This window comes from Heptranchias perlo, chromosome 29, assembly GCF_035084215.1.
Source record: "Heptranchias perlo isolate sHepPer1 chromosome 29, sHepPer1.hap1, whole genome shotgun sequence".
Taxonomy (NCBI): domain Eukaryota; kingdom Metazoa; phylum Chordata; class Chondrichthyes; order Hexanchiformes; family Hexanchidae; genus Heptranchias; species Heptranchias perlo.
Genome location: NC_090353.1, coordinates 5,578,746 through 5,606,636, shown reverse-complemented (window position 1 = coordinate 5,606,636; position 27,891 = coordinate 5,578,746). Strand labels below are relative to the sequence as shown.

Here is a 27,891-nt window from a genome sequence, read left to right as displayed (position 1 = left end):
GCACTCCAAAGCTAAAAAAATACCACTTAATACACTAATAATGCCAATGTTCTACAAACTCTACTTCTGATCTGCGGATTTTCTTTCTTCTATATTCTCTATTTTAACTTCAAATGTTGTCATTTTTAAATACTAAACTTACATGTTTTTCTGTGTCATCATGTTCCACCATCCACTCTGGAGCAGAGAACTATTCAAGTAAAATGGTAGCTCCAGATGGCTAACAACCAATTCCAAAACACTCGTTTTCCACTCAATAGAACAATGGAATTTGATTTCAATGAGTCACTAAAAAGTAGCCATAACACACTTGGCCAAGCTGTAGCTCCAAGTACCCAAGATAATCTAGCAGGCCAGATAATCTAGCAGGCCAATGACGTAGGAAGGAAAAGAATTGAGGTCCTCCAGTGAGTTTCAGGAGTTGTTAGGGAGTAATCTCTGGATTACTCCCAGTGCCACGTGCTAGTGAATATAGAAATAGTAGAATAAGACAGGTTAATGCGTAGCTGGAGCAATGGTGCAGGAGGGAGGGCTTCATATTCCTGGGGCATTGGGACCAGTTCTGGGGCAGGAGGGATCTGTTCAAGATGGACGGGTTGCACCTCAACAGAGCTGGGACCAATGTCCTCACGGGAAGGTTAACTAGTTCTGTGGGGGAGGATTTAAATTAATTTTGCAGGGGGATGAGCACCAGGATGAAACATTAGGGAGGAGAAACAAGGTGCACAGAGGACTGGGCTGGACAAGTAGCACTAGAGTATAGAATAGAATCTGACAGGGGGCAAATGCGAGGCGGTCTGAGATTGGGGTGCATGCAGATAGTGTGTTAAATAAAGTTGGTGAGCTGTAGGCTCAAGTCACCACATGGGACTACGATGTAGTGGCAATAACAGATCTGGCTCAAAGAAGGGGAGGATTGGGTATTTAATATTCCTGGCTACAAGGTGTTCAGGAAAGATAGAGAAGGAAAGAAAAGGAGGATGGCAGTATTGATCAAAGAAACTATTATAGCACTGGTAAGGGATAAGGTAGTTGAGGGGCCAAAGACAGAATCTATTTGGTTAGAATTAAGGAATAGGCGAGCTATTACGCTACTGGGTGTATACTATAGGCCACCCAAATAGTGGGAAGGAGATAGAGGAGAAAATTTGCAGGCAAATGACAGGAAGATTTGCTATAGAGCAGTGACTTCAATTATTCCAATACAGACTGGGACAATAACAGGGTAAAGGGCACAGAGGGGGAGGAATTCCTGAAATATGTTCGAGAACTTTCTGGAACAGTGTGTTTCCAGCCCAACCAGGAAGGAACAATGCTGGATCTAGTTCTGGGGAATGATGTGGGGCAGGTGGTGCATGTTTCAGTGGGAGAGCATTTGGGGAACAGTCATTATGTTTAGAATAGTTATGGAAAAGGTCAAGGAACAATCAAATGTGAAAATGGAGGAAGGCAAGTTGCAGTGAGTTAAAAGGGATCTTGCCCAGGTGGATTGGAATCAAACACTTGTAGGCAAAACAACAACTGAACAATAGGAGGCCTTCACGGAGGAGTTGGTTTGGGTATAGAGCAGACACATGCCTACGAGGGGGAAAGGAAGGGCATCCAAAGCTAGAGCTCCCTGGATGACTAAATAAATAGAGATTTAAATGAAACAGAAAAAGGAGGCTTATGACGAATGTAAGGTTTATAATACAGTAGAGAACCAAGCTGAATACAGAAAGTACAGAGGAGATCTAAAAAAAAGGGACTAAGAAGGGCAAAGTGCGGGTATGAGGATAGATTAGCGGCTGACATAAAAGGGAACCCAGAAGTCTTTTATAAACATATAAATAGTAAAATGGTAGCTAAAGGAAGCATGGGACCAATTAGGGACAAAAAAAACCTTCTTGTGGAGGTGGAGGGCGTGACTGAGGCACTAAATGAATACTTCGCATCTGTCAGCATTAGAGAAGAGTATGCTGCCATTGTAGCAGCACAGGAGGATATAATAGTGATATTGGATAGGATAAAAATAGATAAAGGAGGTACATAAAAGATTTGCAGTACTCAAAGTAGAAAAAAGTCACCCGGTCCAGATGGGATGCCTCCTAGGTTACTGAGGGAAGTAAGGGTGGAAATTGCAGCTCTGGCCACAATCTTCCAATCCTCCTTAGATATGGGGATGGTGCCGGAGGACTGCAAATGTTATACCCTTGTTCAAAAAAGGGGAGGGATAAACCTGGCAATTACCGGCCAGTCAGCCTAATGTCGATGGTGGGGAAACTTTTAGAGACAATAATCTGGGACAAAATTAATTGGCACTTGGAAAAGTATGGGCTAATAAATGAAAGTCAGCACGGATTTACTAAAAGGAAAATCGAATTTGATTGAGTTCTTTGATGAAGTAACGGAGAGCATTGATAAGGGTAGTGCAGTTGATGTGTATAAGAACTTTCAAAAGGCTTTTGATAAAGTACCACATAATAGACTTGTTAGCAAAATTAAAGCCCATGGTATTAAAAGGACAGTGGCAGCATGGATACAAAATTGGATAAGGGACAGAAAGCACAGCATGGAGGTGTACGGTTGTTTTTCAGACTGGAGGGAAGTATACAGTGGTGTTTCCCAGGGGTCAGTATTAGGACCACTGTTTTTTAATATATATTGATGACCTGGACTTGGATGTAGGAGGATATAATTTCAAAGTTTGCAGATGACATGAAACTCAGAAATTTAATAAACAATGTGCAGGATAGTAACAGATTTCAGGAGGGAACAGCCAGACTGGTGAAATGAGCAGACATATGGCAGATGAAATTTAAGGCAGAGAAGTGTGAAGTGATGCATTTTGGTAGGAAGAATGAGGAGAGGCAATATAAACTAAGTGGTACAAAATTAAAGTGGGTGCAGGAACAGAGGGACTTGGAGGTGCACATACACAAATCTTTGAAGGTGGCAGGACAAGTTAAAAAAGCATATGGTATCCTGGGCTTTATTAATAGAGGCATACAGTACAAAAACAAGGAAGTTATGCTAAACCTTTAATAAAACATTGGTTAGGCCTCAGCTGGAATATTACATTCGATTCTGGACACCACACTTTAGGAAGGGTGTCAAGGCCTTAGAGGGGGTGCGGAAGAGATTTACTAGAATGGTGCCAGGGATGAGGGTCTTCAGTCATATGGAGAGACTGGAGAAGCTGGGGTTGTTCTCCTTAGAACAGAGAAGGTTAAGGGGAGATTTGATATAGGTGTTTAACATCATGAACTGTTATGACAGACTAAATAAGGAGAAACTGTTTCCAGTGGCAGAAGGGTCAATAAGCAAAAGACACAGATTTAAGGTGATCGGCAAAAGAACCACAGGCGACATGAGGAAACTTTTTTTTTTAAATGCAGCGAGTTGTAATGATCTGGAATGCACTGCCTGAAAGGGTGGAGGAAGCAGATTCAATAGCAACTTTCAAGAGAATCGGATAAATACTTTGAGGGAAAAAATTTACAGGGCTATGGGGAAACAGCAGGGGAATGGGACTAATTGGATAGTTCTTTCAAAGAGCTGGCACAGGCACAATGGGCCAAATGGCCTCCTCCTGTGCTGTACCCACTATGATACTAGATGCACCAAAACATGTTATTTCATCACACGTAGCCAGAGTTGTAATGTTTGTATAGAACTTTTCATTTAGAAAGCTCTAAGACAGTAGGGAGACTGGGATTCATAGCACTGTATTACACCATTACAAAGTTGATATTGATGAAGAGGAATTGAATGAAAAATATAAGTTCGAAACGTACAGAAAATGATCAAGAGGGTTAAATCTTTTTTTTGAAAACTTTTTCGTAAACGATACAGTTGATCTCAATTGTGGCTGCTCATGGTCAAAAATAAGAATGAAGATTAAGTTTCTTCCTGTAATCTCATTCTTCGATTGTAACTCAACCTTTGGATACAAGTGAGTAGTGTGGTCCAAATAGAGGGAAAACCAGGGAGGACAGTATTCCTTCAAGACCATGGCACTGTATTGGTCATGTTTTCCCCACAACTGCTTTGTACTAGAATTACATCTCAGTTCTTGTAAAGTGGACAGTGACAGCAGGTTTTTATACAAAGAAGTTGTTAAAATAGAATTAAACATTTACTCCTTTCAACGATTTTCAAGTTGGTACCCAGGCACTTCTTGAGGCATGGATGGCACAGTCACAGAGTGGAGAATATTAAAGTGCATTCTGCCCGAACTAATCTTCATTTAAAAAAAATGTTATTCTCATACATAAACGTAACATAAATAGAATTAGCAATGGATATCAAGTTACTGCATGTACGAGGAAACTCAGCTAACAAAGGAATGAGTCACTTATAAATTATCAGGTGATAATTATCCTATCCTCTTGTTTAGGAGAAACAGGCACCCATAGCCATCTATGTCCTTTCCCAGCTCCTAGATACACATTGGAAAGTACCTTGTGCTGCTCCTGCAGGTGAGTCTCTAGCTCTGTCTGCAGTCCAGCTTCAAAGAAACAGAGGCGACACTTGTACGGTTTCACTGGGCTGTGAGTGTCCATGTGACGCATCAGGTTGTCCTGTCTAAGTGTAACGAATGTGCACCAGTCACAACAGAATACCTTCCCAGGAAAGAAATGCAGCAGTTCAAGTTGACACTCTTTCACATAAGCCGTCTGTCCGTCTGAAGACCAAAGCATAAGCAAATGTCAAAGATTACATTTTTAACACTAGAAGGGAATTGCTACAAAAACAGATATACCCATATATTTGTTGAGGTCTCTTGGCCATTCTAATTCTTGGTTTTATGTTGGCACACCATGTTCATACAGTCATGGGATTATCATTTACCAATTATCAAGGGAACAAAATCCGAAAGATGTATACATGTACTTCATTCTCCCTCTCCTTACCCCTCCTCTCACCTCCCACCACCCCCCTCCCCCACCACCAGCACTGATTCCTGCAAATCAGAAGCAGCACAAGAACAAGTATTGTGTGTAAACTCCTGCTAGGGTGAGGCTTCTGTGATTATATTAATGGAATTAAATCTACCGCACGCATGATGTCACCACCACTGCAGAGGAATCTTGCATAAAATGTCTACTGCCAGGCAGCCTCTGACTTGCAGTTAAACTAGGCAGGGAAGACAGACATCAAATTATCTGCAGATGCCTCCCATTATACCACGATTCAAATAAAGTGTGCAAGAAGACAGATAACCATGGACACAAATAATCGTTTTGCACTTCTGCCTCGGCATGTTTGTGCTCTCGATTTTAGTTCTCTATTGTGATCAGGACTTCAACAGTAAAGAAATTTTGTTTTTGCTGTGCATCCAATAAGCAGTAAGATGCAAGGCTGACCTTCTAAATTTCAGCAATGTGCCTGAACCACCAACTTCAAGAGGGAATCTTCTAAACCTCGAGCATCAGCCTCATTTTGGTCAATCTGACAAGGCTGCCAAAGTGCATTAGAGCCATAACAGCGGAACAACCCAAATACGATGGAATCATTTTATTGGGAACTTCTGAACATTCATAGTAATAAAACAAGGTTGTATTTGTACATATCAATGTGATCTAGATGCTGAGCCAAAATATACTTACTAGATTCAATAAATTTATTAACACTAGCGGATATCCCACAGTCTTCATGGCAAGACGGAGGATGTGCTGTTTTACAAGGACAGGAGTGTTATACCATGTAATGAACACTATTATTCTGCTACAGTAGAACTGTGTTCCTTGAAACTAAAACTTCTAATTAGTGTTTAATTGCAGTTTGGTCAGGAAATTTTGCAGATTGGAATGTGCTCTTCAGTTTCAGGCTACAACTCAGCACCCTGTATTTTAAGATCATTACAGATGCAATAATCAACAATGTGTCAACAATGTAAAATTTCTGATGGTAGTTTTTTTTAAAAAGTCAAGTTTATTACCTTACATTGAGTAATGAATCATAGAAAGGTTACGGCACGGAAGGAGGCCATTTGGCCCATCGAGTCCACGCCGGCTCTATGCAAAGCAATCCAGTTAGACCCACTCCCCCGCCATTTCCCCGTAGCCCTGCAAATTTTTTTTCTTTCAAGTACTTATCCAGTTCCCTTTTGAAGGCCATGATTGAATCTGCCACCACCACCCCCTCGGGCAGTGCATTCCAGATCCTAACCACTCGCTGTGTAAAAAAGTTTTTCCTCATGTCACCTTTGGTTCTTTTGCCAATCACTTCAAATCTATGTCCTCTGGTCCTTGATCCTTCCGCCAATGGGAACAGTCCATGCTTCTACTGCCCCCTTTATTCCATGGGCCGCAATCTTGATAAGCCTACTGTGCAGCACTTTATCAGACGCCTTTTGAAAATCCATATACACCATATCAACTGCTTTGCCCTCATCTACCCTCTCTGTTACTGCATCAAAAAACTCTTTCAGGTTAGTTAAACACGATTTGCCTTTAACAAATCCGTGCTGGCTTTCCGTAATCAATCCACACGCGTCCAAGTGACTGTTAATTCTGTCCCGGATTATCGTTTCTAAAAGTTTCCCCACCACTGAGGTTAAATTAACTGGCCTGTAGTTGCTGGGTTTATCCTTACAACCTTTTTTGAACAAGGGTGTAACATTTGCAATTCTCCAGTCCTCTTGCACCACCCCTGTATCTACGGATGTTTGGAAGGTAATGCAATTTCCACCCTTACTTCCCTCAGCAGCCTAGGATGCATCATCCCATCCGGACCGGGTGACTTATCTACTTTAAGTTCAGCTAGCCTTTCAAGTACCTCTTCTTTACCAATATTTAGCCCATCCAGTACCTCAATTATATCTTCCTTTTCTGAGACTCTGGCAGCATTTTTTTCCTTGGTGAAGACAGATGCAAAGTACTCATTTAGTACCTCAGCCATCCCCTCTGCCTCCATGAGTAGATCCCCTTTATAGTCCCTGATCGGCCCCAACGCTCCTCTTACTACCCATTTACCTGCCTGTAGAAGACTTTGGATTCCCTTTTATGTTGGCCAGTCTTTTCTCATACTGTCTCTTTGCCCCTTTTATTTCCTTTTTCAGTTCCCCGCTGTACTTTCTATATTCTGCCTGGTTCTCACTTGTGTTATCAACCTGACACCTGTCATACGCCCCTTTTTCCGTTTCATCTTAGTCACTATCTCCTGTGTCATCCAGGGAGCTCTGGATTTAGTTGCCCTATCTTTCTGCCTTGTGGGAATGTGCCCACACTGTACCCAAACCATCTCCTCTTTAAAGGCCTCCCACTATTCAATTACAGTTTTGCCTGCAAATCTTTGATTCCAATTTACCCGGGCCAGTCTTTCTCATCCCATTGAAATTGGCCCTCCTCCAACTGAGTATTTTTACTTTAGGGTGGTCTGTGTCCTTTTCCATCGCTATTCTAAACCTTATGGTACTATGATCGCTGCCCCCTAAATGCTCTCCCACTGACACTTGCTCCACTAGGCCCACCTCATTCCCTAGAACCAAGTCCAGCAATGCCTCCTTCCTCGTTGGGCCGGAAATGTACTGGTTAAGAAAGTTATCCTGAACACATTTCAAAAATTCCTCCTCCTCTGTGCCCCTTATATTATTGTTATCCCAGTCTATATTAGAATAGTTGAAGTCCCCAGTTATCACTACTCTATAGCTTTTGCACCTCTCTAATTTCCTTGCAAATTTGCTCCTCTATCTCCATCCCACTAGTTGGTGGCCTATAGAATACATCCAGCAGTGTAATGGCACCTCTTTAAATTCTTAACTCTAACCAAATAGATTCTCCAGGACATCCTCTCTCTCCAGCACTGCAATATTCTCCTTAATCAATACTGCCATTCCCCCTCCCCCTCCCCCGCCTTTCTTTCCTTCCCTATCTTTCCTGAACACCTTGTGTCCAGGAATATTCAGTACCCAATCCTGCCATTTTTTGAGCCAGGTCTCCGATATCACGACAACATCATATTCCCATGTGGCTACTTGTGCCTGCAGCTAACCAACCTTGTTTACCACACTTCGTGCATTCACACACATGTACTGCAAACCAGTCTTAGACTTTCTTTTCCTCACTCTTTGTCTGATCTCACCTAATACAGTACTTTACATACTTCAGTGCTATTTTTCTCCCTCAATCCTTTGTGCCCCTTGTTTCTCCTTTCCATTGCTACATCCTGGTGCCCATTCCCCTGCCAAATTAGTTTAAACCCTCCCCACTCAGTACTAGCGAACCTCCCCGCAAGGACATTGGTCCCAGCTCCGTTGAGGTGTAACCTGTCTGGCCTGTACAGGTCCCAACTTCCCCAGAACTGGTCCCATTGCCCCAGGAATCTAAAGCCCTCCCTCCTGGACCATCTCTCCAACCCCATTCATCTGCTCTATCCTCCTATTTCTATGCTCACTAGCGTGTGGCACCAGGAGTAACCCGGAGATTACTACCTTTGAGGTCCTGCTTCTTAATCTCTTTCCTAACTCCTTAAAATCTGCCTTCAGTATGCATCCCTCTTTCTACCTATGTTGTTGGTGCCAACATGGACCACGACCTCTGGCTGTTCACACTCTCTCTCCTCCCCCACCCCACACCAAGAATGTTCTGCAGCCGCTCAGTAACATCCTTGACCCTGGCACCAGGGAGGCAACACACCATTCTGGAATCACATCTGCGGCCGCAGAAACGCCTGTTTGCTCCCCTAACTATATCGAGTCCCCTATCACTATTGCTCTCCTGACCTTTCTCCTCCCACCTTGTACAGCTGAGCCATCCATGGTGCTGCGGACTTGGCTCTGGCTGCGGCTGCGCTCCACAGAAGAACCCTCTCCCTCACCAGTATTCAGAAATGAAAAGTGGTTAGAAAGTGAGATGCACTTAAGGGACTCCTGCATTACCTGCCTGGTCTCCCTTGTCTGTCTGCCTGTCACCCAATCCCTCTTTGCCTGTACTGTCTTAAGCTGCGGGGTGACCCCCTTCTGAAATGTGCTAGCCACGTTGCTCTCAGCCTCGCGGATACATGCAGTGACGCCAGCTGTTGCTCAAGCTCCGAAATCCGCGGCTCAACCCCCTCCAGCTGACGACACTTCCTGCACCTGTGGTTGTCCAGGACACTGGAAGCTTCCTCGAGTTCCCACATGGCACAGTATGTGCATTCCACGGGTGTGAGCCTCCCTGCCATGCCTCGATTTATTAGATTGTTTACTAACCTTATCAAAAATAACTCAAGTTATATGCACTTCAACAACAATCATGCACATTTATATAATGCTTTTAACATAGTAACTGTTGTGCTTATAAAGAAGAAAAAAATTCAAACAAATTATCTGGTTCAACGCATCTGTTGTCTCTGAAGTTTAAACTCTCAACCCAGCACAGTCCTTTGCAAAGCTTAGACATACATGGTTTAAATATTAAATACTTAATTGGAACAGAACCTTACTTTTGTGCTCCAGAATGTGATTGACCAGTCTATTTTTGTGCTTGGTGTGGTAGAGGCACACAGGACAATGCAATACTTGGGATTCCCCCTCAGTTGAAGCCAGGCCAAAGTCTTCCTTAAAGAGAAGTGTACTCTCATTTTCACTCCCTGCCACACCATTATTTTCTTCAAAGGGGTTTTCATCCATCTTCCTTGTAGGACAACTCTTATCACCTACTGTGAGTTCACATACTTCTGCATGCTGAGAAAGGGCATTTCTGGAAATAATTCAAAGAACAAAACAAAGTGGGATCTTGCATTACTCTTCTCAGGCAGCAACATAATGTAAATAAAATTGAATTTGTCCTAATTTTATTTTAAAGTTTTTTAAATTTTACGTTTTGAAAACAGCCCAAGCATTTTGCCAGGCTGAATAAATTTTAAAAGATGGGCCAAGTAGAAGTAAAATACAATACATAAAATGGACAAAAAAAAACTATAACTATCATAATAGGCAAAGGAGAAAGGAGAATTATTGGAGCTAGAAAAAGATCACAAGACTGAACCAGGTTCTATATTCTCTTGGAAAGCTCCATTCCAGCCTCAGGCAATTAACACGTCCAAAGAGCAAACACCACCACTGGAAGGCCAAGTATCAGTATAGCCTTTCCATAAAGATACATATTTACAAGCCACCTTGTGTTCAGCAAGAACCACTGCAGTCTTGTGAAGGGGTGCAATGAGGAAACACAGGTTAACCAAGGCTGCTAAGGCCAGTCGGGAAACTTTAACCAGGATAATAAAGTGCTGATCCCCAATAATCTTGCTTGTTCTCCATTTTAAAATACCATATGGATTAGGGGCACACAGGTTCACACACCCTGTATCCAAGCTCCCTATTCCATGAAAAAGCTAATGACTGCAGCTTCAGCCATGTTATTCTCAGGTGACCTATGACAATTCAGGATAATAAAGATCATGTGGACCAATGTGCAAGGAGGCTCTTTTTTTTGGGAGGGGGCAGCAGCATATGAATAAATGTGCAAAAAGGGCTAGATGCCGGCAAGCTTAGGATATGCATAGAATGTCTGATGTTTGTAATCAAATGAGAGAAAACTCATTTGTGTCTAAAAAAAGACTAAAGATTCCCCTTCAGTTGAAGCCAGGTCAAAGACTTCCTTAAAGAGAAGTGTACTCTCTTTTTAAGATGCTGCTTGCAGACCTATCCTTTATATGCTATGCATTTCCAAATCTTGATGGCATCAGTCATCTGTGTGGTGCCTCATGTATATGGTCTCCCTTCCGTTTCTGTACATAAACAATTGAAAAGAGGCTTCAGGGAACAATACAACTTCACGAGCAATCCTAAACTTAATCCACATTCTCATCACTCCATCCTCTTGAAGCTGCATATACTCCCAGTGCCTCAGCGGGTCCCTTTCAAGATTCGCATCATCTTTTTTGATTCTGTCCATGATCTTGCTCCACCCCATCTCAGTGCCCTCCTCCTGCATCTTTCACTCCTCTAACCCAATAGGGCCACATCTCCAACAATGGCTTCTTTTTCCTCCCCCGCACTATTTCCAGGATCTATCCTTTTTTCCATTCTCAGGATGTGGGCATCGATGGAAAGGCTGGCATTTATTGCCCATCTTGAGAAGGTGGTGGTGGGCCTTCTTGAACCGCAGCAGTTTGATACAACTGAGTGGCTTACTAGTCTACTTCAGAAGGCAGTCAAGAGTCAACCACATTGGTGTGGGACTGGTTTCATGTATAAGCCAGACCGGGTAAGGATGGCAAGTTTCCTTCTCTAAAGGTCAGTGAACCAGTTGGGTTTTGATGAGAATCCAACAACTTCACCGATACCAGTTTTTTATTTCCAGAGTTTTTAAAAAACCTGAATTCAAATTCTCAAACTGTCATGATGGGATTTGAACTTGCATTCACTGGATTATTAGTCCAGGCGTCTGGGTTACTTGTCCTTATCTATATGTAGTCCCTCAGCGACATCATCTGCAGTCACAGAATCAGATTTCACATTTACGCTGATGACTCCAACTCTACCTCTTCAGCAGTTCGAGCCATCAACTGCCTCAATGTTGTCGGATAACTTCATCCAGCTCGGAAAGACTTAAGCCATGACTTCAAGGCCCCCCCATGTATAAACTACGCTCCCTTAAATACCCCATGCCCTTCTTTGACCACTCTCTCAGATTGACCGTTTGCAATCTTGGCATCCTGTTCACCGCTGAGCTAAGCTGCAACCCTCCTATCCCATGCAACACCGAAATCGCTTACATCCACCTCGGCAACATTGTCCACTTCTACCCGACACCACTAAAATCATTACAGATGCCTTTGCTACCTTCAAACTCTATCACTCAACACTGTCCTTGCAGGCCTAACATCACCCACCTTCCATAAACTCCAATTTGTCCAAACTCTGCTATACATATCCTCTCCCACTCACCCATGTCCCTGCTGACCTGCACTGGCACCCTGTTCCTCAGCTCATTAAATTTAAAATCCTTCTCTTCATCCAGAAATTCTTCCATGGCCTTTCCCCAACCATACAATATCTTCAATCTTCCCAACCCTAATTTTCTCCTAAACGCTCTGTCCCGATCCCAGCCTTCTGTGCATCCCCCTCTCCCTTTGCCCCTCCACTGATGGCAGGGCAGTCTTACTTTCTGGAACTCCTTGCCTAAACCTGTCTGGCTCCCCAACTCTTTCTCCACCTTTAAAAAACCTCCTTAAAGCCCATCTCTTCAGCTAAGCTTTCAATTGGCCGTCTTAATCACTCCCTTCCTGGCTCTATGTCTAGTTTCTTTACACTTATTGTGTGAACGACCTTGAAACGTTTTGTATTTAAAGGCGCTATACAAATGCACATTTGTTTTTGTTGCAGTAGTAGCACAGGACTTCTCATCACACCTCACTCCTTCTGCTCTTCAATCGGCAGCTGCTTATTCAGCCACTATATTTCTGGCCTCTGAAATTCTCTACCCAGTTCACCTTCCCTCCTTCACCATGCTTTTGGTACCCAATCCTAGCCTCTCTAATCCATTCCCTTTACACCATGCTCAGTGTCCACCGTATCAATTTCATCTTTATTGTAAGCTGAGACATCTTCCTACACGAGGAATGCTATAAAGAACGAACAAGCTTACGTTTATATAGTGCAGTTCACAACCTCAGGATGCTGCAAGTAGTCACTTTTGCAATGTAGGGAAACACAGCTACTAATTTCCCACAAACAGCATAGAAATAAATAACAGTATAATCTGTTTTGGTGGTGTTGGTTGAGGAATAAATGTTGGCCAGGACACCGGAGAACTCCCCCACTCTTCTTCAAATATTGCCACTGGATATTTTACATCCACCTGAGAGGGCAGACAGGGTCTTGGTTTAACATCTCATCTGAAAGACGGCATCTCCAACAGCGCAGCACTCCCTCAGTACCACATTAACGTGTCAGCCTAGATTATGTGCTCAAGTCTCTGCAGTGGTGCTCGAACCCACAAACTTCAGGTGAGCCTACTACCACAGAGCCATGGCTGACACCTGAAAGTTCTTCTTGGTGATGGCACTGGCTATCTTTGTGGTACTGCACATGTATTGTTGAAGTAGCCTTTTACAATTAAACCTCCTTGCATCCTTGAGGGACTGGGGGGGGGGGGGGGGGCTGTCCTGCTGCTCCTGGCCCACAAGGTGTGCTGGAAAAGGAACTTACCTTGTGGAGCCGGCAGCTCCCTCCTCCCTTTCACTGCCGGGCTTCCCGACCCCCGGGAAACCCGCACAGCAGCAGTGAATTTTAAATAGTGCTCCCACTTGCACTGTGGGAGCCAATTTAAATATGTTAATGAAGTGTTCCACCTCTCCACAACAGGCACTCGGATGCCCTGATATCCACCGTCGTAATTGGCAAAAGAACCAAAGGCGACATGAGGAGAAACTGTTTTTTAAAAACGCAACGAGTGGTTATGATCTGGAATGCACTGCATGAGGGGGTGGTGGAGGCAGATTCAACTGTGGCTTTCGAAAGGGAATTGGAAGTACTCGAAGGGAAAAAAATTTGCAGGGCTACAGGGCTAGGGCAGGGGAATGGGACTACCTGGATTACTATTACAGAGAGCCGGCACAGACTCGATGGGCCGAATGGCCTCCTTCCATGCTGTGTAACCATTCTATGATTCTATCAGTCCCTGCTCATTCTTCATAGTCCCAAGAAGTTGTCGTAGGTCAGAATGTGACTTGTGGCGAGTAATGTGGACACGTTCTCTGTGGACGTACCAGGTTTTGTGATTACCTCCCTTGTGGGGTAGAGATCTGAGCTCAAGAAACAAGAATCCTCAAGAACAGACTCAAGCTCCAAGCTCCCATTCTGGCAAAGACTACCTTTACCGACTATTTAAGTTACTTAAGGATAGAGGTGTAGTTCATGCAGCTTTAAAGGGGTTGCCATTACAGACAGGTATTAGATAAAGACTCTGGCATCCAAGGTCAGGCTGAAAAGCAGCATTTCATAAAAATGTTTCACATTAACATCCCCATAACAGTCCGGGGGGGGGGGGGGACCAAAATATGGGGAATGCGTCCCCAACATAGATGCCGCCACTTTTACAACGGTTGATAGAGTGGCATCCAAGTATCTCGTCGTGGAGAGGCGGATCACTTCATTAACATATTTAAATCGGGCTCCCACAGTGCAATTGGAAGCCCGATTTAAAAGTCACTGCTGCTGCGCTGGTTTCCCAGGGGTTGGGAAACCCGGCGGTGAAAGGGAGGTGGGAGCTGCCAGCTCCACAAGGTAAGTTCCTTTTCCAGCACACCTTGTGGGCCAGGAGCGGCCCCTCAAGGAAGCCTTTGGCTTCTCCCTGCCGATTGGAGCCTTTCTACCCCCATCCGATCTCTCTCTCTCCCACCCCCCCAGCCCCGATGGCTTCCTCTCTTCCCCCCCCCCCCAGCCTCCAGGCCGCCGACCAGGCTGTCAATTTGGCCGGCTGCCAGGCGGAAATGGAACAAGAAGAAAAAAAGAGGTTCTGCTGTTAAGTTCAGCAGGTACTCCGCGTCCAGTTCTTCGGCTGTTGACCTTCCTACACCCTCCCCGCCTACCCATAAATATCGGGGTCAAATTCTGAGGTTCTGGTAGTGCACTCCAGGTACTTTCTTGAGCTTCTCATTCCAGAATGCACTGCAGATCTTTCAGGTAGACAATAATTTGCTGGTCATACTGCTTTTATGATCTACATACCACCATTTCGGACTATTCCTTCACACAGACCCGAGATACAGAACCAGTCTAAATCCTCCCATATTTCTGGAACTAGCGGAGTCTCCCCCTCCCCTGAATTTTTCCTGGCTTGATAAAAAAAATTTTTGTTCATGAGCACTTTTGTCACTCAAAAGGTACCTTACCTCCAGATCCTGGAGCTGTCCTGAGAAAATCACCTAAGGGTTGTCCATGATATGGAGGGCATACTCCTCCTTCAGCATGCATCTGCTAAAAATTTCAGTCGCATGGGCCCTGATATTTACTAGGTAGTAGGGAGGGAGCAAGGATTGCGTGTTTGCTGCTGGGAAACCTGGAAGTGCCAGGAAGGCGGAGGTTCAGACGAATTTAACGGCAGGACCTCATTAATATTTTATTAACTCAGTTTCCCGCCTGGCAACTGACCAGATTGAGAGGCTGGCCGGTTGCCGGGCGGAAAAGCCTCCGGTAGAAGGCAGCAACTGTGGAGCACAGGGGACAGTCCCTGGCAATTGGAAAAGATCAGGACGTGGTGGGGAGAGGCTCGGAGTGCTGCAGCGAGGAGCGGTCAGCCGATCACGTGGAGGTCGGCCAATGGCGGGGAGAGGGCAGATCGGGGATGGGGAGATGGCCAGTCACGCAGGGTCGACAGATCACGGCAAAAGATTTGCTTGGGGGGGGGGAAGCACTCATGCTCTTCCTGGCCCACCAGCAATGCTTTATAAAGCACTTACTTGCTGCCTCCCTTTATCTCCAGCCCTGGGAAACCCGACCCGGAACCATTAAATTCAAACGCTCCCCCCAAAAATCTGAGGAACAGAGACTCATTTAAATATTAGAATTATGAACCTGCCTCTCCAGAGCGGGTTATGTGGCCGCCACCCCCCAAACCCGCCACGGTTAAATCAGAAGTAGGCTAGTTCGCAGCAGGTAGGGTTTCACATATTTATCGATTTAACACCCCCCTCCCCCCCCAAACCCCCGACTGTCATCCCCCTTCCTCTGGAGCGCTCTGTTGTAGTTGGAGATGTTGAGGTAGGAGGGCCATGAGGGGCAGCAAATTTCTTCCTTTCTGGGTCTTGCTGACCATCTGAACAGGGTTCAGTGTGAATTCACCCCTATTCTGGGAAAGGAGATTGCTTCTTGACAGAGGAAAGCCTGATCTATCCACATAACTCACAGGCTTTTTTGTGCCTTTGAAAGCTAAACACTGCTTCAAACAGGTGTTAAAGTTTTCCAGACTGTTCCTCAAAAATGGCAATTCCATCAGTCTCTTTTGAAAATCAGGTGACAAGCCTTAAATTCTGCCAAGTGAAGTGATAAAAGGATAATAACTGTCTCCCGCAAGTCTAGGATGACAAAACCTGGATAGTAAGTAGCATGGTCAGTTTGGGTAGACTGCCTGTGTATATAGTCGATTTTGGAATGAAGTAGTGGGTGCGTTGGAGGCGGTGGGGTGGGGGGGGCTCGAAAATCGCAGAAATCCCAAGCAGGTTCAGAACCCAGCTCCAACCTGCAGACTTCCGGATTGCCCATTGACACGTCTGGATGTGCGCACGCCTCCCAAATGCAAAAGTCCCACTGGCAATCAAAGCCGGCAGGATGATTGTTAAGAGACTTATGTACATACGTGAAGTACTTTAATTTTGTCCACATTAAGGCTGAGGTCCGATTTTGAAACATCCTCCGCGTGTTTCCCGTACTGTGGGAAACACTCCATCTTCTACCACGCGTGTTTCAGCCAGCAGCCAGTTACACATTCAAATGCTTGTTTGACAGATGGGGAGAAAAGATGAGTTCTTGCTGCAAGGCACTCAGTTCTTTCACACAAACTTTTGGCTGCAAGATCTTTGTGTTTTCACTGAAAATTCTTACTTTCCGCTCACAATTCTTCTGTTCACACATATTTAACAACTTTGGGACCCCCTCAAACTAACACCATCAGGATGGGAGGGGGGGTGGTGGTGCCATGGCTGCATTCACCACTACATCCGAGGACGAGTAACATCACCAGCCTTGCCAGGCACTGCGTGCACTTCCGCCACTTGCAGCTCCACAACACAGTGCAGCGCCACAGGCACTTGCACAAGAGCACAGAGGGCAACAACAGAGAGCGACATCGCAGGAGGCACTACCCTTGCCACAGGGTCTACAGACCAAGGCTCAGCTTCCTGGACCTCTCTGAGGAGCAGTGCATACGGAGGCTAAGAGCGAGTCGCCAGGTAGTCGTGGACATGTGCAGTCGCCTTCATGCCGAGCTGCTCCCGGCTGGGCCGAGCGGCATCTCATTACCCGTCGCTGTCAAAGTCACCACTGCCCTCAACTTCTTCGCCTCCGGATCATTTCAGGGTGCCACCAGGGACATTGTCGGGGTCTCTCAGTCGTCTGCACACAAGTGCATAAGGTAGGTCACCGACTGCTTGTTTCGCAGAGCCTCGCAGTACGTCAACTTCCCCATGGACGACCTCAGCCAGACGGGGAGGGCAGTGGGATTCCACTCTGTGGCTGGTTTCCCATGGGTGCAGGGTATAGTCGATTGTACCCAAAGAGCAATACGAGTACTTCCACACGAGCCAGCACTGTTCATCAACAGAAAGGGGTATCACCAAATCAACACTCAGCTCTTTTGTGACCACAGCAAAAGATTCCTTCACTTGTGCGCCAGATTCCCTGGCAGCTGTCACGATTCCGACATCCTCAATGTGGGTGGCAGATGTGGATGGAGCCTCCTCAAGCGGCACTCCTCTCTGTTGTGCCATGGAGGCTAAGAGTGGGAATCCAACATCCTGCCCCTCTTCCATGCACCAAACACCCTTAAGGGCTGACTCCTCAGGGATAAGGGATACCCCCTGCACACGAGGCGCATGACACCTCTGAGGAATCCCATCACCTAGCAACAGTATCAATATAACGACAGCCACATAACCACCAGATCTATAATTGAGCACACTATAGGGCTGCTCAAGATGCAATTTAAGTGCCTTGATTTTAGGTGCTTTGATCGTTCTGGGGGAGCGCTTCAATACGCACCAGAGTGGGATGCACAACAGAGAGGAGTGCCGCTTGAGGAGGCTCCATCCACATCTGCCACTCACATTGAGGAGGAGAAGGAACCCATGGGCAGAGCAGCAGACTGGAACACGAGCCTTCAGATATCTGGAGCACAGAGCCTGTCCATCTTGGATGCTGCCACAACTACTTGGAACAAATTTTCCCACGTTAATCTTTGTTGCTGCACGCAGGGAACAATGTATATTCCTATTGTGCTCACAACATAGGAAGACATCTTATAGGGTACTGGATAGTGTGAACAAATTGAGGAGAAAGGCAAAGATGAAGAGCATCAGAAAAGGGCAAAAGCATAGGTGAAGAGGGAGGTTTGAATGCAGAGAGAAAGTTTGAGTGGGCAGAGATAAGGTGAAACCATATTTCACCCCCATATGGATGAGAGCATGATAAAGCAAATGAGAAAAACACAGCTTCCGGCATGTTTCCTGCTAATAACACTCTTGGAAGGCTGGACGCAAGGGCCACTTGTTAGGCTCCACACCCAGCATTCAGAGATTGGCAGAGGATGCCCAGGGGCAAAAACCAAACAGCAGCCTGTGCAATTGCTCTCAGAGCACATAAGTCCCATCATCTGGAGAAGGAAATTTCTACAAAAATAATTTATTTTTAAAAAGGCAGCTTGGCAACCACCTCTTCCTTCTGCAGCAAGTCTTGCTGGCACAGCTCCCTGGCAAAAGGCTGGGGAGCCCACTTCCTGCATGTAAATGAGCCACAGCTAGAAATATGGCCAGTTTGGACAGAAGTCCTGCCACGCCACAAATGCTTCACAATCAATGTGGGTCACAAAACCTAGGCTGATGTCTATATTCTGGGTTTGCATCAAAACCAGCTGGACCATTTCTGTGCATGAATCTGGACTTCAGATTTTCTGCTCAAGTTACACTGGCTCCCTGACATAGATCAGCTGGATCCTTCTCACCCCCTCTGCTTCCAGTGTTTCTCACCAGAAGTTACCAGAGGCATGCAATACATCCACCCATGTATGGACATGCAAAATGTAATAATATGCAAATTTGGGAAATAAGTAATCTATGTTTTACCTATCATTTCACCATAGCAGTGCTGGACATAAGGGGTATCTGTTTGTCCCTGGCAGTGTTGCTATGGGTGGAGTTAGGGCCACTTAAATAGCCAAAAGCTTGTGCCAATCAATCGCTGAAAGAATACACAGGCTTTAATACCAATTTCAAAAATATTTTAAGTTATTTTCAAATTTATACCGACAACACAGTAGATGCTGGCAATGCTACATACGTCTGAGGCCTGCAGCAGCAATTCTCCTGCCCCATTTCAGGTACACCCTTCACCAGAGGCTGGGGAGCCTGTTGAAATTATACAATGACCCCAAGAGCACAAAATCAGCTGGAATCAGAAATGCATCTCTGGGGCAGGACGCCCAACTACACTTAAGCAGCTCCCCAATTCCACTAAAGAGAAAATTATATTCCCTGTTTTTTAACCCTACATGTGCTGTGTTAAAGAGAAATAATGTGATACATCAAGTAAAAGCTTTATTTTTGACAGAGTCTCAGTGGAGGAGGTAGAGGCTGATGTTCCAAAGGTGCAAGGAAGTGATTTTGGTGATGGAACTGATGAGGGAGAAAGCAGAGTTGAGGGATAGCAGCAAGCCAAGGTTATGCATCACTGGGCTTAGCCTCGATGGCAGCCAGGAGTGAACTAGAACTAAAGCTGGGAGGTGCATAGGTATTTGTGGGTGCTGAAGAAGATGGCTTCAGTTTGCTGATATTAAGCTAGAGAAAGCTTTGGCTCGTCCAGATCTTAATGTAGATAGGCAGTTGGAGACAGTGACTACCATGGTCACTGGAGTAGGGTGCAACAGAGCTAGATATCATCAACGTGTAGGTGAAAATTAACCCCATGTTTTCCAGTAACATTGCCCAGAGGTAACATGTAAACAAAGAGAGGGCTAAGAAAAAATTCTGGAGGATACACCAGAGTTTACATACAACACAGTAAGAGGAATTATTTGAGATGTAATGCCTATGGAGCAACAGCTCAGAGTGGAATCAGGGAGAGTCGTGCCATGGAGATGAACTGTGGAGGAGAGGCATTCAAGGAAGATAAAATGCTAACAGTGTTAAAGGCAGCAGAGATCAAGGTGGTATGGTGAGCTGTATTCACAGTCACATGCTAATGACTTTGGCCAGTTTGGTTTCAGTGCTACAGAAGGGGCATTAGCATTGACGGCTTTGAATAGAGAGTGGTGGGAGCATCGTTGTGAGGCAATCGTGTGGTCCAGGACTTCAGAAAGAAAGGGAAAAACAACTGAACCCCACAATAACCTGATTGGTAGATATATCTACCAGGTCCATGATGAAATTCTTGTTCATCCTGGCTGTCAACCCACAAATTACCAGATTATTCACTTCAATTTCACAACTTGCCAGGATGAGATTTGGACACACAAACTCGGGGCCGCTAGCCAAGAACCATGACCACAACACTACCATACCCATTTTTTGGAACTGACTTGATTAAAGTCAAATGAACTTCCTCCCTACAGAAAAGCAATAAATGGTGATTCAAGCTTTTTGTGATGTGGGAGGCAGCGAGATCTGTTGCCAATGACAGCACCAAAAAAAAAACTTAGGATGCACACTACAACAGGAGCAAATGAGAACAATCATCTGGTCACCCAGGGCATGAATTTCTTTAAGGAAAGGTATCTGTATGTGGCAGCTGAATGAATGAGGAAGAATATCCATCTGCAGTTGTTTCCCCAACCCAATTTTCTATTATGTAACCAATTTTTGAGGGGGGAAAAAAAAATCTAGTTTGCAATTTCCCTCAAATTCAATGGGCCCGATATTAGCACCCACTATCGAGTGCGTTCCTGGCAGGGGGGGGGGGGGGCTCTGAAAATCGAGGATTCGCGGGGCGGGTCGGGAACCCGGCTCCAACCCACCCACTTCCAGGATCCCCACAGACGCGCTGACGTGCGTGCGCAGCCCCTGCATGTGGGACTCCCGCAGGCAATTAAAGCCGGCGGGATGCCACTTAACAGTATTTATTCTGGTATTTCAGGTCGTTAACAGACCTGATTAAGGAGCTATTTCAGGAGGGGTGGGATTTTACAAACAACTGGGACTGTTTCCCGTACTGGGGGAAACAGTCCCAGTTGAAATGGACGTGTTGCAGCTATCAGCCTGTGGCAGCTGCAAAGGTCCATTTGACAGGCCGGGGTGGGGGAGAACCTCACTCATTGCAGGAGGCCACTCTGTCACTTGGGACAAAGTTTGGCCTCCACCACCCTCCTCCTAATAATCAAATTCACCAACTTGCACACTTACCCTGGGGTCCAGAGACATGTACCTACCTTGCGGACCCCCTCAGATGTACATCTTCCAGATGGGGGCCGCTGTAGCTGCAGTCATGACCTCCTCGGAGGGCGAACAGCATCACCAGCCTCGCCGGCCACCTCTGACACGTGCAGCTCCACAACACAGTGCTGAGACACATCCACCTGCACAGCAGGAGGGAGGGCAAAGGCAGAGAGAGAGATGCGTCGCAGAGGGCACTACCCTCGCCACAGGGTCCACAGACCGAGGCTCAGTTTACTGGACCTCTCTGAGCAGCAGTGCACACGGAGGCTCAGAGTCACTCGACATGTAGTCGTGGACATCTGCAGCCTCCTTCATGCCGAGCTGCTTGCGGCTGGCCTGAGCACCATCTTCTTACCTGTCGCTGTCAAAATCACCACTGCCCTCAACAACTTCTCCTCCGCATCCTTCCAGAGTGCCACCGGGGACATCGCCGACGTCTCTCAGTCGTCTGCACAAAAGAGCCCTGCAAATACACCTACACCCACTCTGCAGTGACACAATGGGTGGCATCAGGTGTGGGCATCATTGCACAAACCGGACAAGATTCGCACAGAGACATGGCAGTAGTGGTGCCAATATAATATGTGATGTGAGTTGGTCAGAAATTAAATACAAGTAAAAACCATGACAAACCCTCAAACATCCTTGTGCATCCCCTTCATGCTCACAACACGTTTGCCTTACGCTGCCTACTGCACATATGTGATACAAGCCCTGTGGCTGCAGCACAGGTAGTGGCAGGTTGAGTGAGGCTGACCGTGAAAGAGATGCATGAGAGGGTATGTGACAGAGCCATGAGATTGTATGAGGATTGGGTTGAGTGGTAGTGGCGGGATGAGTACTGGCGAGGTGAGTAAGTGCAGGTAAGATGAGGATGAGCTTTGAGTGGGTGTGAGGGGTGATGTGACAGAGTAGTGTTGGCAGTGCAGAAGGAGGTGTGGGGTGGGGGCGGTGATGTGGCAGACAGAGTGTAGGGGAATGAGTAAGTGTACTCACTTTGGCTGACCTACTTAGGTCATTGCAACGTCTCCTGCACTGTATGCAGGTGGGCGATATGTTGGTGGTGCAGGTGACCTCCTCTGCCACCTTGAGCCAGGCCTTCTTGGTGGCAGAGGCAGGCCCCTTCCTCCCGCCCGCCGGGGGGAAGATCTCTGTCCTCCCCCTCCTCCTCACCCCATCCAGTAGGACCTGGAGTGAGGCATCATTAAACCTGGGAGCAGCCTTCCCCCTGGGCTGCTCCATGCTGTAATTTTTCCTATTTCTTGCAGCATCAGTCAGTGGAGGACTGCCCCTTTAAATAGAGCTCCTCCAGCTGACAGACCTTACTGCGCATGCGCAGTCCGCCCGACGCGCAGCTCAGCAGCGGGGACCCCGGAAGACCAGGTAAGTGGATCCAATTAGGCTGTGATCGCGCGCGGGGCAGACTGATTTCACCGGGCGCGTTACCCACACGCCCAATCACCCCCCCCCCACCCACCCACCGTGAACCCGCCGCCCTGGTAATATCGAGCCCATTGTCACAACACCTTTTGCATAAGCCACTTGTGTAACATCTGGAATGCTTTGTACAAAACCCACATAATCAATTGCACTGTTTTCATCCACGAAGGACAGGTCGTCTTCAAAAACAATTAGTCAGGAACAAGGTCACATTAGCTTTCGTTTTTATCAAATTTGTTCCACATAAATACTCGTAAAAAGCATCTTAGTATGATTCAAAACTTTTTAGTCTAGTACTGAGGTTACAAATGGTAGTTTCAGCCTCAGGGCTCCTTTTGGAAAAAAAACATTATTTTACCAAATCATTTTTAAAAAAATATATTTTTTGTTTAAATAATGAATGCCGATTACATTACCTGCATTTACTTGGCTGGCTATCATTACATTCTTTAGACACATTTAGAAATTTGAATAACTTTTACCATTTCTAGACTTTTTTCTACCACCTTCTCCTCACCCAACACTTATTTCCAACAATAACCTACAAAAGACCGGTAAGTATGAAGTTTTTTAAAACTGAAAATATATGCAGACAATCTTTTCAGAATGCAACACCGCGGGACAATTAAATAAATAAAAATCCATCATCTCAGCGTCTGTTCTGGTATTGATCGCTGAAGCTTTCAAGGAAACTTACTTCTTCCCACTAAAGAAGTAACACTTTCTGCATTCAAAATACAGATTCTCACGATGAACTTTACGATAATGACTCTTCACATTCTGGAACTGGCAAGTGGTAAAGTCGCAGAATTCACATGCGTAGTTCTTTACTTCAGCAGGCTTTGGTAAGGCTTTCAATGCTTCTATTCCCGAGTCAGAAGTCTGAACGACACACTCCTGGCAATCATTCTGCGGAAACTCCAGAAAGACATTTTCTGAAATGACAAAGAACTTCCATATATCCATTCAACAGCCTAAATCTACAGTAACAGAAATTCGAAATTCTGATGAGATGTTGGATTGAGGGGGAAGAGAAGGAAGAATGAACAAACTTGCATTTATAACACACCTTTCACAACCTCAGAACGGCCTAAAGAAGTACCTTTGAAGTGTAGTCAATGCTATGTAAGCAAACGCAGCAGCCAATTTGCACACAGTAAAATTCCACAAACATCAATGAGATAAATAACCAGATAATCTGCCTTGGTGTTTTTTGTGGGATAAAAGTTGGCAAAGACACTGGGAAAACTCCCCTACTCTCCTTTTAGTAGTGCAATGGGATCTTTTACGCCCACCTAAGCAGACAGACGGGACCTCGGTTTGACGTCTCAACTGAAGGACAATGCAACACTCCCTCAGTAATACACAGTAAATTGTCAGCCAAGATTATGTGCTCAAGTCTCTGGAGTGGGGCTTGAACCCATGTTCTTACTCAGAGACAAAAGTGCTAATAGTGAGTAAAGGCCGACACATCGAGAAGATGATGATCGACGAAGGTATCTTCATGTGCCTTCTGGGAAGAATTGTAAAAAATAGATCATAACTTTGTCAGGGAACACTCCAGGTTTCCCCACCACCCCCCACATATTTTTCTTCTTTTCCATGGTCTCCATGTACCATTCACTCTATATGGCCACCCAGGCATAAAAACTGCACCCAATGCCAATTCAGAATCACCACCCTTCAGGTTTTCCTTATAGGTGGGAGGAAGTATGTGGCCACTCGATTAGTGCCTCTCACAGCAGTGCCAATCATATCCTCAGCCACCTTCACTGATACCACAATCTTTCTTGCAGGTTTAAAAACAAAAACAGAAGACGGCATTAAGAACAAAGTCAATTATGAAAAATTTTAGCGCACCAATGCTTTTCTCACTAGTTCCCTAATTCTACTAGCCTAACATTTGAAAACCTCTGAAATCTGTGTATTCACCACCCGATTTCGAAGATTATTCCAGACATTTATCCCCCTTTGTGCAATAAGTTCTTTCTGAAATCTGACTAAGTTTACTTTTCACTAGTTCATACTTATAATCACTAATATTTTGGATTTACCAACTGTTATGGGTGCAGTTTCAAGATTTGAAACGAACGTTACGCTGAATAGGCTTCAATTGAAGTGCATGGTTTGCACCCAATTTTCCATGGTCAGCTCATTATCATGATTATTCATAGCTTCAGATGTGTGTGGAGAGACACATGGTTGGAGTGGGAAATTGCATGGTCAAATTTAAAGAGATGCAAGCTATTATAGGAGTGTCACAGTTGGGAGACAAAAGTCCTTAGAAAAGACTTAGAAGCTATTTCAATTGGTAGCTTTAACCAATGCTGAAGTGGGAGATGATTAAAGCAGGAAAGGGCTAAGTGAAATGCAAAAATGAAGTGAAAACAAACACAACATTTAGGCACGAGTCTCCAGGTCAGTGAGTGTGCAACCAACACTTTATTCCCTCTTCAATTACTACTGCCTGAGATAGTTGCAAGAAAGGTCACTCTCCTTGCCACGATTCCTATGGGTCAGCAGTGCAACATGGTTGGAAAGACGTGAAGGTAGGTTTTTGTCTCTTGCTGACCTTTTAGAAGTGGGTTTTAAGGATTATGGGGGAAGGAGGGAGAGGTGGGGAGGTTCAAGGAGGAAATTCCGGAGCATAGGGCATAGGCAACTGAAGGCACAGCCACCAATGGTGGCGTGAAGGGAGATGGGGGGGCGGGGGAATGCACATGGGCTCAGAGTAAGAGGAACAGAGTTCAGGAGTGATTGTAGGGCTGGAGGTGGTTACAGAGATAGGGAGGGGCAAGGCCATGAAGTGATTTAAATACAAGGATGAGAATTTTAAATTTGAGGCATTTGGGGCCAGGAATCAGTTTAGGTCGGCGAGGATAGGAATGATGGGTAAGTGGAATCTGGTGCAGGATAGAATACGTGCAGCAGTTTTGCACGAGCTGAAGTTTACGGACGATGGAGAACGTGAGACCAGCCAGGAGAGCACTGGAATAATCGAGTTCTGGAGGTAACAAAGCATGGATGAGGGTTTCAGCAGCAGATGGGCTGGGGCAGTGGCAGGCGATGTTATTGAGGTAGAAGTAGGCAGTCCTGGGATACATTTCATCAGGTCCCGGAGATTTATCTACCTTGATGCGCGTTAAGACGTCCAGCACCTCCCTCTCTGTAATATGTACACTCCTCAAGACATCACTATTTATTTCCCCAAGTTCCCGAACATCCATGCCTTTCTCAACCGTAAATACCGATGTGAAATATTCATTCATTCAGGATCTCACCCATCTCTCGTGGTTCGGCACATAGATGACCTTGTTGATCCTTAAGAGGCCCTACTCTCTCCCTAGTTACCCTCTTGCCCTTTATGTATTTGTAGAAGCTCTTTGGATTCTCCTTTGCCTTATCTGCCAAAGCAATCTCATGTCCCCTTTTTGCCCTCCTGATTTCTCTCTTAACTCTACTCCGGCAATCTCTATACTCTTCAAGGGATCCACTTGATCCCAGCTGTCTATGCAGGTCATATGCCTCCTTCTTCTTTTTGACTAGTGCCTCAATCTCCCGAGTCATCCAAGGTTCCCTACTTCTACCAGCCTTGCCCTTCACTTTATAAGGAATGTGCTTACCCTGAACCCTGGTTAACACACTTTTGAAAGCCTCCCACTTACCAGACGTCCCTTTGCCTGCCAACAGACTCTCCCAATCAACTTCTGAAAGTTCCTGTCTAATACCATCAAAATTGGCCTTTCCCCAATTTAGAATTTTAACTTTTGGGCCAGACCTATCCTTCTCCATAGCTATCTTAAAACTAATGGAATTATGATCACTGGTCCCAAAGTGATCCCTCACTAACACTTCTGTCACCTGCCCTTCCTTATTTCCCAAGAGGAGGTCAAGTTTTGCCCCCTCTCTAGTAGGGCCATCCACATACTGAATGAGAAATTCCTCCTGAATACACTCAACAAATTTCTCTCCATCCAAGCCCCTAATGCTATGGCTGTCCCAGTCACTGAAACAAAATTACATTTAAGAATAATTTAGTGCTATTAAAATAAAAAAAAAATCAAAATGTAATCTATTATTCTTGAACAAAAAACTACCATTCAGCATTTAATGCTGAAATTCACATATGAATCCAATGTCCATTTTTCTACTGATCCAGGAAACCACTTCATTTATGGCCAGTTTCACAGGTAAGAAGAAAACGACAGCTGCTCACACTTTCCCAACAGCTATCCCTTCATCTATCTTAATCACTATGTTGATATTGGCGTACATTATGCCTGAACAAAAAACTTTATTGAAATTTCTTAAGTTGGTACCCACAGTGATTGAGACTGGCTTGAGGTCATGGCTATTAACCTGGACCAAATTTATATGTACATCAGTTATCTTTTTTGCAGGATGGACACGCCACAAGAATGACCCAAAAGCACAGATAAATTAATAATTATCCCAGGAGTGTCAACATAAAACAGGAAATTATTAATAAGTCAGCCAAATCCAACAGATCCACTGACACGCTAAATGGAAGGATCTAAAACATTGAGGGCAATAATATGGCAGACATATATAATCTTCAGTAAATACAGATGATATTAACATATAGAATAACGGTCAACATCCCTAAATACATCAGACAGTAGTCCATCTCCCTATATTTGCTGATTAGTTATCCATTTATTTTTCTTTACAGTAATTAGTTAAAACACAAGCATGATTTGACCTCAGATGACTAGCCTTTCTCTCTCTTGCCCAACGCAACCCCCAGTCTCCCAAAAAAGCCAGAGAAGTCCTACCATTTAAAGCTGAAACTGCAGCACGCAGTTTTGGCATAAGAAATCTTCCGTGCACTTTGAGTGAATGGGACCTTAACTGTTCAATCAGTGCTGTAGAGTAAGAACATCTGGGGCATCTGTAGCTTCTGCCTTCTGTAACAATTTTATAGAAACAATGCATTTAGCGATTTAAAAAAATTATACATCTGCTTATTCACAATTCTACTTTCTAGTTCAACTAATCTGGTAAAAGTATGCTACTTTCTTCACCTCCCACCCCAATAAAGCTGAACTTTTCAAGTGTTTATGTAGCATTTAACTTCACTGTGGCCTTGAGAAATAACCCACGAGAAAAACTTATCTATTGCCCATCCATAATATGATTCTTGCAGGGAATTCTACACAATAATATTCTAGAATGGCAAATAATGTACTTTAATAACTTTCCTCTTAAAACCTCCTTCTAAGTAGGAGCAGTTCTGATTGTGTGGTCGTTAAAATTAAACAAACGTAATGACAGCCAAAATTTGATAACTATCCAAAGCAAGACATCATATCAATACCTGAGCTAGCAGTCTGGATACTGTTTTTCAAGCTGCTCTTGCTTTTTTTACTAAGGTAAAAA

The 27,891-nt window shown here is 45.0% G+C and overlaps 1 protein-coding gene across 1 annotated transcript in view; it reads right to left on the bottom strand.

The window, feature by feature from the left end:
* Nucleotides 1-27,891, bottom strand: part of LOC137299716 (zinc finger protein Xfin-like) — an 82,389-nt gene that overhangs the window by 14,638 nt on the left and 39,860 nt on the right. Inside the window, exons 5-9 of the mRNA XM_067968652.1 lie at nucleotides 27,830-27,879; nucleotides 27,288-27,419; nucleotides 23,189-23,426; nucleotides 9,409-9,665; nucleotides 4,443-4,666 (exon numbers count right to left, since the gene is read on the bottom strand). Of these exons, the coding sequence (XP_067824753.1) occupies nucleotides 4,443-4,666; nucleotides 9,409-9,665; nucleotides 23,189-23,426; nucleotides 27,288-27,419; nucleotides 27,830-27,879 (901 nt within the window). The remainder of the gene's footprint in view (nucleotides 1-4,442; nucleotides 4,667-9,408; nucleotides 9,666-23,188; nucleotides 23,427-27,287; nucleotides 27,420-27,829; nucleotides 27,880-27,891) is intronic.